The 20,861-nt window shown below is 47.2% G+C and overlaps 2 protein-coding genes across 2 annotated transcripts; both read right to left on the reverse strand.

Annotated features, from left to right (window-relative positions):
- Positions 1-7,111: 7,111 nt before the first annotated feature.
- On the reverse strand, positions 7,112-9,665 carry LOC123168633 (uncharacterized). The gene is made up of 2 exons (XM_044586513.1): positions 9,405-9,665; positions 7,112-7,805 (listed from the first exon to the last, which is right to left on the reverse strand). Exons 1-2 carry the CDS (start codon positions 9,510-9,512, stop codon positions 7,569-7,571), a joined length of 345 nt encoding a protein of 114 aa, XP_044442448.1. The 5' UTR covers positions 9,513-9,665; the 3' UTR covers positions 7,112-7,568.
- A 9,594-nt stretch (positions 9,666-19,259) lies between these two features.
- On the reverse strand, positions 19,260-19,821 carry LOC123167097 (uncharacterized). The gene has a single exon (XM_044584930.1). The coding sequence runs from the start codon at positions 19,819-19,821 to the stop codon at positions 19,300-19,302; it is 522 nt and encodes a 173-aa protein (XP_044440865.1). The 3' UTR covers positions 19,260-19,299.
- Between the last annotated feature and the right edge of the window lie 1,040 nt (positions 19,822-20,861).

The raw sequence follows: 20,861 nt of genomic DNA on the forward strand, positions 1-20,861 counted from the left end.
CGCCCCAAACCCGCCTCATACGTCCGGGCGGGCCGCCCGATCACTGACCAGTCATGATTTGTCGACCCAGATGGCCCCCTCGAACGGGCCTCGTGATAGGGGAACGTTGCATGAAAATCAAAAAAATTATTGCGAAACACCCAAGATCTAATCTAGGAGATGCATAGCTACGAGAGGAGAGTGTATCTACATACCCGTGTAGATCGAAAGCATTACCGTCATAACGCGGTTGATGTAGTCGTACTCTTCATGATCCAATCACGATCTGATCCGATCTAGTGCTGAATGGACGTGTTGGGGAACGTAGCATGCAATTTCAAAAAAAATCCTACGATCACGCAAGATCTATCTAGAAGATGCATAGCAACGAGAGGGGGAGAGTGTGTCCACGTACCCTCGTAGACCGAAAGCGGAAGCGTTAGGTTAACGGGGTTGATATAGTCGAACGTCTTCACGATCCAACCGATCTAGTACCGAACGTACGCAACCTCCGAGTTCAGCACATGTAAAGCTCGATGACGTCCCTCGAACTCTTGATCCAGCAGAAGGTCGAGGGAGAGTTCCGTCAGCACGACGGCGTGGTGACGGTGATGGTGATGTGATACGCGTAGGGCTTCACCTAAGCACTGCGACGTTATGACCAGAGGAGTAAACTGTGGAGGGAGAGGCCGCACACGGCTTGAAAGAATTGGTGTGTCTCCAAGGGGTGCCCTGCCCACATATATAAAGGAGGGAGAGGGAGGAGGCCGGCCCTAGGGGGCGCGCCATAAGGGGGGAGTCCTACTAGGACTCCTAGTCCTAGTAGGATTCGGCCCCCCTCTTTTCCTTCTCATGGAGGTGGAAAGGGGGAAGGAGAGGGAGTAGGAGAAGGAAAGGGGGGTGGCGCCCCCTTCCCTAAACCAATTCGGCCTCCTCCCTTGTGGGGGGCGCACCAGCCCCTTGTGAGCTGGTTAGCATTCCTCCTATGGCCCATATGGTCCATATCTTTCCCCGGGGGGTTCCGGTAACCCCTCCGGTACTCCGGTGTGTATCCGATACACTCCGGAACCCTTCCGGTGTCCGAATACTATCTTCGAATATATCAATCTTTACCTCCCGACCATTTCGAGACTCCTCGTCATGTCCGTGATCTTATCCGGGACTCCGAACAAACTTCGATCACCAAAACACATAACTCATAATACAAATCGTCATCGAACGTTAAGCGTGCGGACCCTACGGGTTCAAGAACTATGTAGACATGACCGAGACACATCTCCGGTCAATAACCAATAGCAGAACCTGGATGCTCATATTGGTTCCTACATATTCTATGAAGATCTTTATCGGTCAACCCGTAATAACATACGTTATTCCCTTTGTCATCGGTATGTTACTTGCCCGAGATTCGATCGTCGGTATCATCATACCTAGTTCAATCTTGTTACCGGCAAGTCTCTTTACTCGTTCCGTAATACATCATCCCGTAACTAACTCATTAGTCACATTGCTTGCAAGGCTTATAGTAATGTGCATTACCGAGAGGGCCCAGAGATACCTCTCCGATACTCGGAGTGACAAATCCTAATCTCGATCTATGCCAACCCAACAAACACCTTCGGAGACACCTGTAGAGGATCTTTATAATCACCCAATTACGTTGTGACGTTTGATAGCACACAAGGTGCTCCTCCGGTATTCGGGAGTTGCATAATCTCATTGTCAGAGGAATATGTATAAGTCATGAAGAAAGCAATAGCAATAAAACTGAACTATCATTATGCTAAGCTAACGGCTATGGTGAGTTGCGAGCCATGGCTATGCTGACGGCTGAGGTGATCTGGTTACGGTGGTTACTTGAGGACTTTGGTGTGTCTGCTACTACCTCGACTCCCTTATTGTCAGACAGTACTAGTGCTATCAGTATTGCGCGTGACCCGGTGAAGCATGAGCTCACCAAGCACATCGGTGTGGATGCCCGCTTTGTGCGTGCTGCTGTGCAGGATCAGACTCTCGCTCTTCACTATGTGCCCTCTGAGTTACAGTTGGCGGACTTCTTCACGAAGGCACAGACTCAAGCGCAGCATAGTTTTCTTCTCTCCAAACTCAGTGTTGTTGATCCACCATGAGTTTGAGGGGGGTGTTAGATGTGTATAGTCTCTCTTGCACTTTACCATACACAAGTATATGTACTGGCCCTTGGCCCTCCTGTGAATCGTCACCAGTGATGATCATGTCATTAACATGGTATCAGATGCTTAGGTTCCTCTCCACTCCCGCACACTCGCAGCTCCGTGCCTAGCTCCCCCGTCGCCGGCCTCCCTCTACCTCGTCGCCGGCGCCGGCCACCTCCTCCCTCGCCCAAGGCTCTCTCCCTCCCCGCCGCCACGCCGTCTCGCCCCGGCCTGCGCTGCCCCGAGCTCGGCCGCGGCCTGCCGTCGCTGTCCCGCGCCACCCCGAGCGCGGCCGCGGCCTGCCTTTGCCGCCTCGCGCCGCTCTGCGCCTTCCCGTGCTCGGCCGCGGCCGGTAGCCACCTCCCCGTGCCCGGCAGCCACCTCCCCGCGCCTCCCCGCGCCCGGCCGCGACCTCCCCGCGCCCTGCCGCCCCTAGCCGCCTCCTGCTGCAGCCGGTGCTGCCCAGGGCCGGCCCCTCCCACGCTCGCCCTCCCTCCCTGCTTCCTCCATCGGGGCTGGATCGAGCCAGCGCGAGCCTGATCCCGATCTGGATCGGGGTCTCCTGTAGCAGTTGACAAAAAAAAGAGCTCCTCATGTCTTCTTCGGGCTATGTCGCCGTTCCTCGGTGCTCGGTGATCTTCGATGGCACCAACTATGCCGAGTTTGCGGGCTTTATGCGTATCCACATGCGCGGTCTCCTTCTGTGGGGTGTTCTCTCTGGCGAGGTCCCTTGTCCGCCTTGCCCTGTTGCTCCAGTGGCTCCTACCCCGCCAGCACCGCCGGTTCCTGCTGCTGATGCTTCTCAGGCTGATTGTGATGCCGCCAAGGCTCTCGATGTTACTGCAGTTGATGCCTATGATCAGCAGATGTCAACATATTCGGATGCCCTTTCTGCCTATCGTGATGATCTGTCTGCTTACACTCAGTGGTGCAATGATGATGCTCGTGCTGCTGCTGTTCTTACTGCGAGTGTCCTTCCTCAGTTCGCCTCAGAGTTCATGGGACTTGGCACAGTTGCAGCGATGTGGTCTTATCTCTGTCAGCGCTATCAGCCCTCTGGTGATGCTCTCTACCTATCTGTGGTGCGTCAGGAGCATGCACTCCAACAAGGTGATTCCTCTGTTGATGAGTTCTATTCACAGTGCTCTGCCATCTAGCGTCAGCTTGACTCTCTTCGGACCGTCGTTTGTGGAACTTGTCGTTGCTGTCAGACTACACGGTCCGATTTGGAGTTTCAGCGGGTTCACGAGTTCTTATCTCGTCTTCGCTCTGAGTTCGAGCCTCGCCGTGCTCACCTGCTCGCTCGTGGTCGTGTTCCTATCTCGGAGGTACTTGCTGAGCTTCGTGCTGAAGAGACCCGCCTACGCTCTGCTGGGTTACTTGTGGTTCCATCAGTGTTGGCCGCCCGAGCTCCTATGCCACCTGCTCGCCTCACCGCTCCACCGCTCCTGCCTACTCCTTCAGGGGGGTGGGTCGTCCTTCTTATGCTGAGAGGGGCCGGTCGCGCCGTGACACCTTCTGTGGCTACTGCTCTCGGCCAGGTCACCCAGAGTCTGATTGCCGTGAGAAGAAGCGAGACCAGAGGCGCTCCTCTTCCAGTGGGACTCCTGGATCCTCCTCGACCCCGTCACTCACTGACCAGGACATTATGAGGCTCAAGCGTCTCTTAGCTTCCTCAGGCTCTTCGTCGACCGGTTTCCGCTGCTGCTGTGACTGCAGCCACTGCTCCACCACCGCAGGCATCTACACAGTCAGGTACATCTTCGTGGGTTCTGGATTCTGGAGCCTCTTTTCATATGTCTTCTGATTCTTCCGTGCTGTCTTCTCTCCGACCTCTTGATTCGCCTGTTAATGTTCTTACCGCTGATGGCACACCTCTTCCTGTTGCTAGCCGTGGTCTTCTTTCCACTCCATCTTTTTCTGTTCCTAGTGTTTCACATGTTCCTCGCCTCACCATGAATCTTTTTTCCGCTGCCCAACTTACTGATTCTGGTTGTCGTGTCATTCTTGATACCGACTCTTGCTCCATTCAGGATCGTCGCACCAAGGCTTTGGTTGGTGCTGGCCCCCGGCGCCGTGAGTCAGAGGGCCTTTGGGAGGTTGACTGGCTTTGTGTTCCTTCCGCTGCCACCACTTCAGCCAGCTCCCATGCTCTTGCTGCCTCTTCGTCTGCGTCCTTCCAGCAGTGGCATCATCGCCTTGGTCACATATGTGGCTCTCGCTTGTCTTCTTTAGTTCGTCAGGGCCTCTTAGGGTCTGTATCTGGAGATGTTTCTTTACATTGTAATGGCTGCAGACTTGGCAAACAGACCCAGTTACCTTATCCTACCAGTGAGTCGGTATCTCAGCGTCCTTTTGACTTAGTTCATTCTGATGTATGGGGTCCTGCTCCCTTTGATTCGAAAGGTGGTCACCGCTACTATATCTTGTTTATTGATGATTTCTCTCGCTACACTTGGCTCTACTTTATGAAATCTCGTAGCGAGGTTCTCTCTATATACAAACGTTTTGCTGCCATGGTTCACACCCAGTTTTCCACGCCCATTCGTATTTTTCGTGCTGACTCCGCTGGTGAGTTTATCTCCCAGCTGTTGCGTGGTTTTCTTGCGGAACAGGGTACTCTTGCCCAGTTCTCATGTCCTGGTGCACATGCTCAGAATGGCGTTGCCGAACGTAAGCATCGTCATCTACTTGAGACGACTCGTGCTCTGATGATTGCCGCTTCTCTCCCACCCCATTTTTGGGCTGAGGCTGTTTCTGCATCCACCTATCTCATCAACATACAGCCATCGACTGCTCTGCAGGGTGGTGTTTCTATGGAGTGTCTCACTGGTCGCTCTCCTGACTACTCAGCTCTTCGTATGTTTGGATGTGTGTGCTATGTCCTTCTTGCCCCGCGAGAACGCACCAAACTGACTGCTCAGTCGGTTGAGTGTGTTTTTCTTGGCTACAGTGATGAGCACAAGGGCTATCGCTGCTGGGATCCTGTTGGTCGTCGTTTGCGCATCTCGCGTGATGTGACCTTTGACGAGTCTCGCTCTTACTACCCACGTCCTTCTACCTCGAGCTTCTCTGTGGATGATTTCTTTTCTTCTTCTCCCTGATACACCCTGCTATGTGCCTCCTCATGTTTTTCCTCCTCCGCCTGCACCTCTCCTTCCTTCTCCTTCACCACCGACACCATCTTTCCCATCCTCCTCCTCCTCCAACTCTCCACCATCATCTCCAGTCCGTCGCCCTCTCTCACCATTTCCTCTTCACTATACTCGTCGCCCTCATTCTGAGGATGTTTCCCCTGATGCGCCTTCCACCTCTGGTGCACCTTCTTTCACGCCTCCCCCGGTTCATAACCTCCGTGCTCGGCCTCGCCCCCCGCCTGATCGCTACTCTCCTGATCGGTACGGTCTCTCCGTTATTGCTGAGCCCACTTCCTATCGGACTGCCATGACTCAGCCTGAATGGCAGCTTGCGATGGCCGAAGAGCTTGCTGCCCTTGAGCGCTCTGGCACATGGGATCTGGTTTCCCTCCCTTCCGGTGTCCGTCCCATCACCTGCAAGTGGGTCTACAAGATTAAGACTCGCTCTGATGGTCCTCTTGAGCGCTACAAAGCACGCCTTGTGGCCCGTGGTTTTCAGCAGGAGCAGGGACGCGATTATGATGAGACATTCGCTCCTGTGGCACACATGACCACTATTCGCACTCTTTTTGCTGTTGCTTCTGTTCGTCATTGGTCTATCTCTCAACTTGATGTTCAGAACGCTTTTCTTAATGGCGAGTTGCGTGAGGAGGTTTATATGCAGCCACCACCGGGGTACTATGCTCCTGATGGTTTGGTCTGTCGACTTTGCCGCTCCCTCTATGGTCTTAAACAGGCCCCTCGCGCCTGGTTTGAGCGCTTCGCCTCTGTGGTGACTGCCGCTGGCTTCTTGCCCGGTGATCATGATCCCGCGTTGTTTGTTCACACGTCTCCTCGTGGTCGGACTCTGCTCCTTCTCTATGTTGATGACATGATCATCACTGGTGACGACTCTGACTACATAGCCTTTGTTAAGGCTCGCCTTCGCGACCAGTTTCTCATGACTGATCTTGGTCCACTTCGCTATTTTCTTGGGATTGAGATCTCCTCGACCTCTGATGGCTTCTACATCTCTCAAGAAAAATATATTCAGGATCTTCTTGCTCGCGCTGCTCTCGGTGATGAGCGCACAGTTGTGACTCCTATGAAACTCAACGTTCAGCTTTGTGCTTCTGATGGTGACCCTCTTCCTAACCCCACTCGCTATCGTCACCTTGTTGGCAGTCTTGTCTATCTTGTTGTTACGCGTCCTGATATCTCCTATCCTATTCATATCCTGAGTCAGTTCGTTTCAGCCCCCACCTCTGTCCACTATAGTCATCTCCTCAGTGTTCTACGATATCTTCGTGGCACGCTCTCTCAGCGCCTTTTCTTTCCCCGCTCCAGCTCTCTTGAGCTCCAGGCCTACTCTGATGCTACCTGGGCTAGTGATCCCTCTGATCGACGCTCGCTGTCTGCTTATTGTGTCTTTCTTGGTGGCTCTCTTATTGCCTGGAAGACAAAGGTGGCTCTCTTATTGCCTGGAAGACAAAGAAACAGACTGCCGTTTCTCGCTCGAGTACAGAGGCTGAGTTGCGAGCCATGACTATGATGACGGCTGAGGTGATCTGGTTACGGTGGTTACTTGAGGACTTTGGTGTGTCTGCTACTACCTCGACTCCCTTATTGCCAGACAGTATCAGTATTGCGCGTGACCCGATGAAGCATGAGCTCACCAAGCACATCGGTGCGTATGCCCACTTTGTGCGTGCTGCTGTGCAGGATCAGACTCTCGCTCTTCACTATGTGCCCTTTGAGTTACAGTTGACGGACTTCTTCACGAAGGCACAGACTCAAGCGCAGCATAGTTTTCTTCTCTGCAAACTCAGTGTTGTTGATCCACAGGGATGTAGTTTACACTACAAAGAGAGAATGCAGACTATGACAAATTCAAGCAATCAAACGGCATGCAAAACGTGACCCCGGGATTTCGAAAAAATGTGAAAAGCATGTAAATAACCAATAAACCAAACAGCCGCCGGCGTTCTGCCTGTGCGTTTTGCGAAAAAGAAAATACAAACAGGGAAATTTGTATGCCCCGTGAGAGTCCACATGCATGGAAGAGCACGAGGAGAATTTGAAGCCAAAGAACTGAAGTAGTCTGCTGCTATGTACACGCACACGCACACACACAAAACGGCATACTAGTCGTGCGGGCCAGCTTCACGTCTCTTGCAGCCTTCTCTAGGCCAGGACGCACCCCAAAATTTTGCCGCGCTACCGGCCGATGCTAAAGCTAAAATACTGGGCCACGAAGAAAAAGACGTAGAAAAGGTAAAATCAAACTAACACACGCAAGCTAGAACGGTGCAGTGGCAATGTCTCTCTTGATGGAGCGTCCGTGGGGACGGCAACCCGTGCCGCCGCCAGCGCGCGGCGTCGAATCCTCCGACGAGCCGAGCTCGACGTCGTCGTCCGACGAGTCCGTCGTGGAGGAGCCCATCTTCCGCACGCCCCGCACTGGCTTGAGCCCTTCCGTGAAGATCCTGATGGCTTCCTCGGTCGTCCTTGTCCTCACCACGTACAGCGCCGCCTCCTGCAATTTCAGTTAATATATGTCAATTAACTAACTCAAGCTGCTCCGTCTCTTTTCCTATAAAACTTCGATCTATTCATTCTATTCATACATCTCGTGACAGACAAAAATAACAAAACACATCTATGTCCATAGACCACCTAGAGACCATGAGACCGAGCCTATGTACGTACGTGCATATGTACAAGTTACATGGGTGATGCATATGCGAGTACAGAAGGAATGTACATACGTACAGGCAATGTAAACGAGCGAGAATAAATTGTGGTGCGCAACGTCCTTGTCACGACTGTTCCCTGTTGTGACGGACGCTCGACACCTCGACACACAAGCTTCATGGGAACAGAGACCGACCCAAGCGCATGAACAGCGCATGCCGCAAGCAATAGCAATCGCACTTGCGTATATAAGCACCTTCGTTCACGGTTCATCAATTATCTTTTCATCGTAGTACTATTTGTTTTGTGATTCTTTGTGCATTGTTTGGGTGACTGCGACCCCTCCAAGTTTACAAAGTCGTACATATTATATATGCTGGGATACAATTTTTTTTTTGTAGAGAACATTGTAAATTTATATGTTCACTTCAGCCAGGAAAAAAGTATATTAAAAAAAACAGGAAAATAGTACATGCGGGAATAGAATTTTTTTTTCCTTAACTTAGCAGGAGGGTTCTTTGCACAAACAGGATCCCTTGAATGGATGGATCCAGTACATACGTTTATCAAGAATCCTGTTTAAGGCCAGTTCTTTTCATACGAAACTTATCTCTTTTTTTTTGCGGGAACATACGAAACTTATCGTCCGGGGTGTTGTAGAGATGAGTGGAAACCGGATGGAATCGACTTTACAGGTAGCTGAGGTAGGTCACTAATCACCACAGAGAAACGGTAGAGTTACACGTGCAAAAGATGGCCGAGTTGAATAATTTGCCTTTCAGCTCTAGAAGACTAGAACCATGAGAAACCTACCATTGAACACAGCAAATTTGTAAATTGACATAAAAAATATTTTCAGATTTCAGTGTCAACTTTAATTTTCAACTTCTTATTTCTCTTTTTAATTGACAAATTAGTAGGCACACTGTCCCAATTGAGGGAGTTTTTTCAAAGACAAAATCTTCAGTAAAATATACTCCCTCCGTCCCATAATGTAAGATGTTTTTTCGACACTAGTCCCTCCGTCGGTAAAAAATCTGTAGTGTCGAAAAACGTCTTACATTATGGGAGAGAGGGAATATATTACAAATCTATAGACTGTTATAGTGCAATCCAGTTCTACAACTATCTGTATATCCTATACTAGAATATTGCTTTCATTTTTATTCTACGGAGGGTATATAGACATGTGTTAGTACATCCTTACAAGTTGCGAAGAAGGCACATAGTACAAAAAACTAAGTTTATTTTATTATAGCAAGGAAGAATGGAGGGAGAACACATGATACTTTTTGGGCTAGCGCTACTTGAATTTTCTTTAAGCAAAAAATAGCGCTAGTGGTGATGGATCGGATTTCAGACATGGGAGGGAAAAACAGCTGCCTGGTTTGGAACAGACATATACGTATATACAACCGCAAAAAAAAAGATATATACGTACCCTTGCGTACTTGAGCTGCTCGAGGGTGAGCGTCTTTGGCTCCGCCTCCATGGACGGCATCCTCCCCGACGCCGCCACACCTTGCACCTGCACCTGCACCGTCCCCATCTCCGTCGCCGTGTGTGTATATATGCCCCTAGACAGCTTCTACCGTATGCTATGCACCACAAATACACAACGCGTACGTGTCTCACTGCTGCTCTTCCTTGTAAGTGGGATGTGGGCGCGAGTGCGTTTCGATTATCAGCTGCAAGAATTTGCTGTGGACGAGATGGCCGGGAGGGGGCACGGCCGGGGCATATATACGAGCCGGCTCTGGTCCTGGACAATCGTGTCGTGAATTGACGGGCACACGTGGCTCGAATGGAGTGGCAGTACGAAGACACGTGGCAGCGGGGCGACCGAGCGATGGGTCCGCGCGTCCGTTCCGGTGGTGGCTCCCGGCCGCGGCCAATGGGAGCTTGCCATGACGGGCACACACGGATACGTATCGCCGATCAATCATGAATTCATGATCCAGGACGGTTGCGGATCGCGTGGGTCGATCTCCCACGTGCTTGGGCACCGGCCTGCTGCGACCCTGCACGTGGCTCCACAAAGAAACACGTCAACTTCGTCGCATTTCCCGACCGCTAGAATTGTGCACATAGATCAGCTCCGACCTCCGAGGTTTCAGGATGTTCGAGAAGGGGAGAGCAAAACCGACTCGTACGTCGAATCATATTCATACGTGTGTACGTACGTGCTCAGTGCTTCTTTTTGCGGGTTACGTGCTCAGTTCATGCAGGCTGCACCAAGGCCGGCATGGCTGGCATGCATGCACGAAACGTGCGTGCTTACTTTCATCACGGATGTACACGTACCAAAGCAGCTACTGCGAACGCGCCCGAAGCCCGCCCATGACACCAGAGACCAGAGGGACCGGCGCGGCGGCGAAGAGAGGAGCGACCAAACCAAGAGAAGAAGGGAGCAACATCTTTTCTCGGCGGCTGCGTGCACGTGGTGGTGGGGACGCCTGCTTGTAATTTGTGAGCGGGAGTGCATCCACGACACCGGGGAGGTGGAGCCCGCGCGCGGCCTCCTCCCGCCACGTCCACCTGCGCAGCCCGCTCGCTTTCACAGCGCCACCACCTCTGTACCCAACACAAGCGAAGCGACCGAGGAGATAGAACTTAGTTAATGCCGCCATGGTTTGTTAATTCCACCGATTAGTTATAATCCGGTGGACGCTGCGCTGGCGAGCTCCCAGCTACCGGTCTCTGTCGTCGCGGTGCCGTGCGTGTGTCTGTGAAATACCGTGAATGATTGGGAAGGTAATTCCTTCATTTAAAAAAATGACAAGGTAAATTGTTAATAGTGTGTTTTTTTACTAGACAAATTTTACAATCTATTCATAAATCATGGCACTAGCGATGGCTACAAGCACTGAAGCAAGCCGAAGGCGCGACGCCATCATTGCCCCTCACTCACCGGACCTGCACAAACCTTGTTGTAGTAGACATTCAGCAAGTCGTCGTGCTAAGGCCCCAAAGGACCAGCACAATAGAGCAGCAACCATCGCCGATAGAAAGTTGTAGATCAGAAAGATCAAATCTGTAACCACACGAACGAAGAAGGACAAAAACATGATCCAAATAGATCCATCGAAGACCAGCACCGACCGAATCCCGCGAGATCTGCCGGAGACACACCTCCACACATCCTCCGAGACGCTATTCGCACCATTGGAACAGAGATAGAACGTGGGAGACATTATTCGTACCGAGGAACAAAAACATGGATCAACCCAAAGCCACCTTTCTGACGATCTATGTCGCTACACTTACTAGCTTGATGATGTGCCCTAACCACGCATCATCACACACCATCTAATCTGATGGCCTCATCAAGCCTCCCCACGATGAGCCAAGAGCACCAACCGGTCTAGCAGACTCTCAGCGCGCACCGCATGCGCACGCTTCAGAATCCGGCGCCATCATAATGCCAGTTAGGGCCATCACACTGCTCGCATCCATCAACACATGTCCAACGTCGACCCTGTTGCGCCACGCCACCGGGACCCGCCGTCGCCGACGCGCTAAATGTCACGCCGCAGCACCTCCTGATCCGGATCGTCGCCAACGCCAACCCAACAGTCTCCACCAACCAACTATCTCTCAAGGTGGCGCCTTCAAGAAGGGATCGACTTTGAATCATCGCTGCCCACCGTAGTTACGGTTTTCACCCGGAAGACGAATGTTGTGGTGGAAGTAGAAACCGATCTGGCGAACGTCTCCATGGAGAAAATACGGCGCCCACGGGCGTCGCCGCCCTTGTGGCCAACCTGTGTCGGCTAGGGATTTCTCTCAATCTGAATCCCCACCTCCAGCTCCAACCGCATCGAGGATCGGCAAGTCTCACGACCCACATCCTTGCGGAGGAGCACATCGCTTCCTCCTAGTCCATCATCCCCGACGGAGGATTGGTTGCCTTTATCTATAAAGCAGAGTGAAAGCCTATTTTATAAAACAGGAATGTTAACACCAGGTCTATCATGATTAGGTAAACAATGAGCAACCCTATTTTGTGAAAAAAAAAAGTAATTTAGGAACAAACTCATGACTTTCAAGTAGAAGCTCGTGTAAAAATATTCAACAACATAGAATAACTTTGACACTTATAACTACCCTAAACCCTAAAATACATCATTCTATGTTCAACGATACAAAATAGAACTGAGAAAACACACAGAGACTGCAAACACACTGTTTTTCATTTAAATTTCAGTTCAATGTTCAATATTACTTGTCTTGTTTACGCATTGCACACACAAAGGAACTGCACACACAGACAATTAGTGGTTGTTCTTGTTCACTACTTGTCCACCAACCAACGGAATTCCATTATACACACGATTATTCATTATATGCATAAATTCAGCAATGAATACATTATAAAGCAAAAAAATAACAAGCAGCTCGCAGCTAGCAGCCAGCGGCCAGCCGGTGGTCATGCAGGCAAGGGCAGGGGAGTAGCTGGGGCTGGGAGCAGCCTTGCACGCGGCGGCGAACTGCGGTCAGGCAGGGGCGGGGGGAGTAGCAGGGTGTGCCGCGACAAATGAAGGTGGCTTCTCTGACCTACGAAGAAAAGTCAGGTAAACTACACTAACCTGACTCCCCTTCCCTCTAGGTCCATGCTCATTTCAATTTTAAAAACTGGTTTTTAATTTTCAAAAGATCAATTTCAATTCATGACATACCAATTTTAATCATAAGTCATTTGTCGTGCGGTGCAGCCCAGCAAGTCATTTTGTGTACTCCATTCATTCCAATGAATAAGGCGTGCACACATCCCCAAATTCAACTTTGATCATAAAGTAGACCAACAAAATATGAATTATATTTTATATGATAGAATTCACACCGTTGTTTGTATTAAAAATGAGTTTTTAATGGTAGAATTTTTATGTCACAAATACGTATAATCTAATTTACGATTAAAGTTAGATTTTAAAAACATGCGCCCCTTATTTATTGGAATGGAGGGAGTGTTGCTCATCAGTCGTCATGTATTTTTTTTGAGACAACCAATCGTCATATTTAATGACCTGCGCGGAAGACAACGCACAAACACGCATGATTTGGGCCGGCCCGTGTGCGCGGCGCCAGGTTCCCCTGTCCTTTTCCCTTATGAGTCGTCTCTTTCCTTTTCTTTTTTCATTTTTTAATCCCAAAAATATGTCCAGGATATCACGAATTTGGAAACTGTTTCCAGATTTCAAAAAACGTTCATTTTTTTATTTTTTTCTAAAATTTAAAAAATACCTGCGAATTAAAATATCTTCATGAATTTTAAAAATCTTCGTTTTTCCTGAATTTAAAAAATGCTTGTAAATTTCAAAAACTATACTCAAATTATTAAAAAAGACACGACTTAAAATATGTTTTGGAATTTTTAAAATTATACACAGATTTCAAAAAAGGTCCGTTGAGTCAACAAAAACTGATCACAAATTTTAAAAATGTTCGCAAATGTAAAAAATGTACCCAAAAACTAAAAACATTCTAGTATTTCAAAATATGTTGACGGATTTGTAAAATATTTTAAGATTTAAAAGAATGTTATCAATTTGAAAATATTGCCGTATTTCCATAATATTCATGATTCAAAAAATATTTGTAAATTTGAAAACAAATTCAAAATTTCCAAAAGAATTCAAGATTTGAAAAAAAATCGCAATTTTCAAGAAACTTCAGGAATTTTAGAAAAGATCACGGATGAGGGAAAAGTTCACAAATTTCTAAAAAATCCAGAAGTTTGAAAAATAGTTCATAGATTTGAAAAAAAAAGGTGAAAAAAATTAGTTGCATTGGTTGACATACAGAGCAAAAAAACAGTCCCATGAGGCCTTGCCTGCCTGGGCCCAAAACTTCAGATAACCTCTTCGTGCTGCTGTTGGCAAGTAAAGCTAGGACTGCTTTCTCCACTTCCTCTATGTAGATAGTTGAGGCTGCCTGAAGGCATTGCTTTGGTTTGGTTGTTGTAACACTAGTAGCTCAGAACCTCAGAGACTGTTTTTCTGTTCTTTTCTTTTCTGTACAAACTTCTTAACAAAAAATATAAAAATTATGATGTGAGAAGAAATACTCACAGTTTCGCCTATACAAAAAGGTAACTGCAAAGAAAAAAAAGTAAATGATAAAAGAAAAATAAACGAAAATTCGCACAGGCTTCAAGAGCGACGCGATATGGGCCGGCCCATTAATGGTTGCTGCAATCCCGGTTTTGGGAAGTTACCGGCGAGACGTTTGGTTCGCAGAAAAGCCGAGGCTTCCGATTCCAATGCTTCCCGAAACCGTACAGTTGTGTTTGGTAAACCCGCAATGTCTTTCGTAACCGTGGTTTCCGATACAAGACTTCGCGAAACTAAAAATGCCCAGATCAAAGCTAATTGGAAAACAGGAGCACATGTGCGCCAACCAAACAAAGCGGGTTTTCTATAAAACTAATCGGACATCGGAGCTTCCTGATACGATAAAATGAATACGTTACTGGGGCCGAACCAAACGCGTCTTAGAGGTTCCCACAGTCGGGTTTTCCCGTTTTTGAGAACCTTCTAGGAGGTTTCAGAACCGGTTTTTTCTTTCTATTTATTTTTCCTTTTCTGTTTTTCTCTCTCTTTTTTTTAAATTTTCTTCTTATTTTCTTTTTCCAATCGTTTGTTTATATGTTCTTGTTTTTCAAAAAATGTTCGCGTTTCCAAAAATCATTCATGTTTTCAAAAAATGTTCACGTTTGCAAATATTGTTCTCTTTTTTTAAAGTCCCAAATATAAATAAATGTTCCTGTTTTCAATTTTATTCAGGGGAGTTTAAAAAATGTCCACGTCTTTAAAATTTGGTTAATAGTTTTAAAAATGTTTTGGTTTTAAAAAATATTCATATATCCAAAACATGTTCATATTTTTCGAAATGTTTGAGCTTATTCTGAATTCGTTCACAGAATTTGAAAAGTGTACGGGTTTCGTTTAAACATTCATTTAAAAAAACTTATTTTTTATAAACATGAACAGAAAATGTTCGTGTTTTCAAAATTTGTTTGCAAATTTCAAAAAACGTCCGTGTTTCCCAAAATTGTTCGGGATATTTAAAAAATGTTCACGTGTTGTAACATCTGTTCACAAATTGAAACAATGTTCGGAATTTCCGGAAATATTCCTGTTAAGATTTATTCATAAACACCCAAAATGTTCATATTTTTTAAAAAAATCACAAATTTGAAAAACTGTTCGCAAATTTATAAAATTGTCCACATTTTCAAAAACACTAGATCCCATCTTAATAAGGTTCGGAAAACATTATTTTAAAAAAATCAGAAAAAGAGTTGGAAGCATAGTCTGTTCCACCTTTTTTCACTTTGCAAGAGGCACAGTTGTGCCTCTCGCGCAAGCAAACCTATGCCTCCATGATAACAAAACTGTGCCTCTCGTGGAAGCAAAAAAAACTTGTTTTTACCTTTTCAAGAGGCACAGTTGTCTCTCTCGCAGAAGAACACATGTGCCTCTACAAGAAGCAAATCCGTACCTCTTGGGTAACAAAAAAAATATTTCCCTCCTTTCCAATAGGTACAGTTATGCCTCTCGCGAAAAGCAAACATGTGCCTTCACGAGAAGCAAATTGCGCCTTGCGGAAGCAAAAAAATGCGTTTTTCCCTTTCCGAGATGCACTGTGCCTCTCGCAGAAGAAACATGTGCCTCCATGAAAAGAAAATCTACGTTTCTGACGGAAGCAAAAAATGTGTTTTTTTTTTCATTTTCGATGTGCATCTCGCGGAAGCAAATCTGCGCCTCCATGGGAGGCAAATCCTTGCCTCTCAGAAAAGCAAAAAAACACGTTTTGTACACATTTTTCTTTCTGAAATTTTTCCTCGAAAAACTTGGGAAAACAGGGCAGTAACCGAAAAGTAGGAAAAAACCCAGGAAAAAACCATCTAAAACATAAAAACACATACAGAAAAATAAAAAGTACAAAATCTCAAGGGAGCGTCCAGCACGGGACACGTGACGGGGGCTGAGAGTGTGCTACTTGGCGCGCTTGCAAGGGGTAGCCCTTGGTTAGTTGCTCCCGATAAGGATTATTGTGCAAACGAGCGAACCCCCTCCATTCCCATAATTCTGAATGGGCCGGCCCACCAAGCACACAAAAGGGAATTTCCCTCCCGGGTTTTAATGCTTCCTAGGCCGGTTTTCGGAAGCTTCTGAAAGCTTTCTCACTGGGTTTTTTGTTTTCCTTTTCTTTTTCTTTCTTTTTTATCCCTTTCTTCTGGCTTTGTTTTTCATTTTTTTCATTCCTTTCCTCTTTGCTCTTTTTCTTTCTCATTTTTTATTTGCGCAAACTTTTTCTAATTTGAAAACTAACTTTAACTTTGTGTTTTTCTTAAATTTGTGACAATTTTTTCAAAATCTCTGAACATTTTCCAAATCCACTAAATTCTTTTCAAAATCATGTTTTTTTCAATTTTGTGAACTTTGTTTTCCAAAATCAATATTTTTTAGAAAATTAGTAATTTCTTTACTAGAATACATTTTTTTTTTCAAATTCATGAACTTCTCAAACCCTGACTTTTTTTCAAAATCTACATATTTTTTTCTAATTCTTGAACATTATTTCTACAATATCATGAACTTTTTTCTAATCTATGAATAGTTTTCAAATTCGTGAATTTTTCAAACTTATGAAAAAAACTCAAAATTGTGATTTTTTTATCAAATCAGTGAACTTTTTTAAAATTCATGAACATTTTTTAAAGCCAACTGATTAGCGGTCAAGTTTCCCACAAAACCTGATTTGCGCTCAACGACAGACTACGTTAATTGGTTATCGAACGAAGGAAATCCGGCCGAGCGAGTTGCTTCGCTTTTGTTGGGCGGCCCAGAAAGGCAAGGCCCTGGGTGCCCAGGTTGTGACTCGACCCATGATCGGTCTATATCGTTGCAGTGTCGTGTGTGTGTGTATGAAATACTATGGATGATTGGGAAGGTCGTGCACTATTATTTTCGTTAAAAAGGGAAGGTAATTGTTAAGAGTGTGTTTTTTCAATGAAATTATTGAGTTTTATTCCATGGTAACAGTTTTTTTTGCGGGGACCATGTTAACATGTTTCCGTCTGCTAATACATTATGCTATTTGGCACAACCAAACATCAGTGCTAACACTAGTTCTACAATGATGAGCTAAACAATGAGCAACTTTTTTTTAACAAAGTAATTTCTGGGGAATAAACTCATGACTTTCAAGTAGAAGCTTGATTTCAATTAGCAGATGACCTTAGCAGGACCGGTCCATCGAGGTACTAGCGAGAGCTCCAATAAGAGCGACACAGTCTGCTTGGATGATCATGGGGTGATCCGTCATTGCAAGTTGAGAGTAATGCCCTCCAAAAATATGTGTATCTCCAATTTGAGGGCATCATTGCAATAAAACAAGTGCATCAAAAAGGGACCCATCAACAAACGAAGACATCCATCCCATGGTTGGCCGAGGCCAAGGATCCAACGCCAATGTTACCTTTGTCAAAGTAGGTCGAGCCCATTCAATGATTGTCTTACCCTTCAGTGCCTCCTTCATGGCCTGATGTCTTAATTGTAGAACCACTTTGAGATAGCTACAAAGGAATTCCTTCCAGATGCGCACCAGTGGTATTTGCTTGCCGTATACCTTATCATTCTTGAGGTTCCAAATTTGATAGACGAGGAGAAATATCATGGATCATACCAATTCCATTTTGTTCAAAGAACATGAAATAACCACTTCAACACTGAGATAACAACCTCTTTCTTGCGAGGGATCGACCACTCCCCCCCCCATTGCATCTGAAAGCTTCCCAACATTCAGGCTAGTGGCCAAAGCAAGGGCAGTATCTTCTTCTTCGACACCACACAACGGGCATGTAGCATGTACTATCAAATGGCGACATTTCGTACACTGGTTAGTCCCTATTTGGAGCACATTACACAACGAACCAAGTTCCTCGACAAATACTTCCTCCAAGTGAATCATGCCATGCGACTAGTCAGAGAAGACACCATTGGGATGAAGTATTTCTTCATGATGGGGTTGCACCCGAACATCACGAAAGCTAGTCTGAAACCCCATGTCTTGAATCCATGCTCCAGTTTGCTAATACCATGGTCAAAGTGTTTGGAGCGGAGTACTTGAGAGAACCAACTGACAAAGACACCGCATGACTCATGGAACTGCCGTAAGCTAGTGGTTGGCCAGGTATGCTTCAATTCCTCGATTGCATGCACTGGCAATGGAAGAATTGTCCCATATTCTCTATAAGGGCAATATCAGGCCTATTGCAAAAAAGCCCGCGATCATTCTTGAAGTAGCTGCATCATAAGACTTTTGGATTTGTCACTCTTTCTTTGGGATTCTCGGGTCTCACAATGACATCACTGTGCTGCAGCGGTCTCCATTGTTTGCAAGGTTGTGTGTGTGGGACAAGCTCTTTCATGCAACTACACGATCAATGGTCATGAGTACAACATGGGCTATTATCTTTGTGATAATATTTATCCTTCATGGGCGACCTTCGTCAAGACCATATCTGATCAAATGGGTGAGAAAAGAACTCACTTTGCCCAAAGACAAGAAATGTGCTAGAAAGGATGACGAGAGGGCATTTGAAGTGCTCCAAGCCCGTTTTGCAGTTGTTCCTGGACCCGCATATGGGATCCAGAGGCGTTATGGAAGGTGATGGCAACTTGTGTGATTATACCCAACATGATTGTGGAGGATGAGGGTGACGGAGTTCGCCTCGGTCAGGAATTTAAGCATGTGGGTGATTCTATACAATTTTCAGAGCAGAACCTGTTATCCAAATGCATCAACAGATTCTTCATCGAGCAACTCATGAGCAACTTTAGATCTGGTTGAGCAGAAAACTAAAAAATATGTCTGAATAAGTTGAACTCAAATTGAAACTATTTTATTGAAAAGCTTCACACGATGGCATTCCAAACTTGTCAGATAAGAATGTTTGCACATTCTTACTCGGATTAGAATCATATGGCAAGATCGCAAATAACCCCAATTAATATTTAGATCCTAAAGCTAAAGAACGACATGATATAATCATGTTTTGACAACCTTTATCCTGATTTCACGGGTTAGGAGGTTGGTGTTCATGTCACATTATCACTAGTTCACTACAAAGACATGGTTTAAAACAGACTTTGCCATTATGTCTGCACTATATTCTGTGCGGATCATAATAGTATTTGCACTACTTGTCAAAGTGTTTACACATGACGAAGAAATCACGAGAACGTGAGAGAAAACTGGTGTGTTGGGGACTTTCTAGAAGCTAGTTTTGTACACAGCCGCTACGCGCGTCATCTTGCAAACACGCGTCACGATCGAGCCGCGAAGGCCTCGCTCGCCGCCATGACGGCGACAAACCCACCGCCAGGCGCGCGCACCCCACCGACCGCCGGGGCGCGCCTCCTCAGCTCCGGTGGCGTCAGCGCGCAGGCGCCGAAGTCGCACGGCCCGTTCTCGGCGATGGTCGCCATCGCCGGCCCCTTCCTCCGAGCCGGCACGATCGCCGGCGCCACCGGGCCAAGGCGGCCCTTCTTTGCTGCCCCGACATCCGCCGGCTGATCGGCCGTCGCCACGCGGCGCTGCTTCGTCGACGCGGCGCGGATGAGGTCGTCGGCGCGGTCCGAGCTCGTCCACAGGTGCACGGTCGTGGCCGATCTGACAAAGCCGGAGCCGCGGCCGCCCGCGACTGCCCCGGCCGGCACGCGGGTGGCGCACCCGGACATGCCGCGCACGTAGAGGTCGCAGGCGGAGTCGCACGCCCGCGACAGCGCGCGCATCGGCGCGCCGATGCAGAGGCACCCGCCCGTCTCGCTGCCGCCGTCCTTGGTCATCTGCTGCGTACTAGGAGCGTGGAGGTTGCTTCCGACCGACAATGAAACACAGACGGAGCGCTACTGGTACTGGTACGGTCGTCGAGGTTTCTTGCTCTTTATAGAGACAACTCGACGGAGGTCTCCGTTATCTCTGGGTTGAGGTTGAGAATCGAGCACCCGATGATGGGGTTCACACCGGGTTGCTTGTGCAGTCGAGGAGCTTGGTTTTGAATATTGCTTGGTTAACCATGGCGTAAGCGGTTTTTAATACCGGCGGTAAGGGCGAAATGGTCAGGATGCACATGTATGTGATGTATTTTGGGGCCATAGAGTGATAGGGGAGTTGAGCCGGCCAAGTCTCACGAGCGCAGACGCGCTGCATCGGGTGGTGCCGGGTGCACGCATATGTAAGCCGGGGGCTGGTATCATTTGTTTTTCTGTTAACAAAACCAGTCGGCCTACTAACTTGGGATTTTGACGTGCTAATTAAGCTTAGCAATCGCCGTTGCTTGTGTCAACGATGCAATTGTAAAACAGAGCGAGCGAGCAACCGCGGCAAAGATAGCGACTTTTTCCCGACTAATCGTGTTCCCTGACAGAAGCGCTGGCCGTGAGTCAGCCGTTAATTCTGACAATGGTGGCATTTTCCTAATTTCTTTTGGACATGGACAATGGTGGATCTTTTTTTAACTTGACAATGGTGGCAACTGGGAAAGAGAGAAAATGAAAATAGCAAGACACGAAGCCCGCCACTGTCATATCAATACATCATGCTTAAGCAAAACAGAGAGTGACCGCGTTAAGTCATGGAGTTATCCCGGCAGAAGAAAAAAAAGTAATGAAGAACTTAGCACCGGTGTTTTGTGCAATGCAAGTAAGTAATGCATTTCCTTTTTTACCAACAGTCCCCAAGGACCTAGGTAGAAGTGGTTACTCCACAACTATTACAATGACCCTACAGAAATATAAAATTAGGCACCAGTCCTTCCTTTGTGCATAAAGGTCCTTGGATGGAGAACTAATAATACAATTGAGTCCCCATGACGATTCCAACCTTG

Source organism: Triticum aestivum, chromosome 7D (genome assembly GCF_018294505.1).
Source record: "Triticum aestivum cultivar Chinese Spring chromosome 7D, IWGSC CS RefSeq v2.1, whole genome shotgun sequence".
NCBI classification, from domain to species: domain Eukaryota; kingdom Viridiplantae; phylum Streptophyta; class Magnoliopsida; order Poales; family Poaceae; genus Triticum; species Triticum aestivum.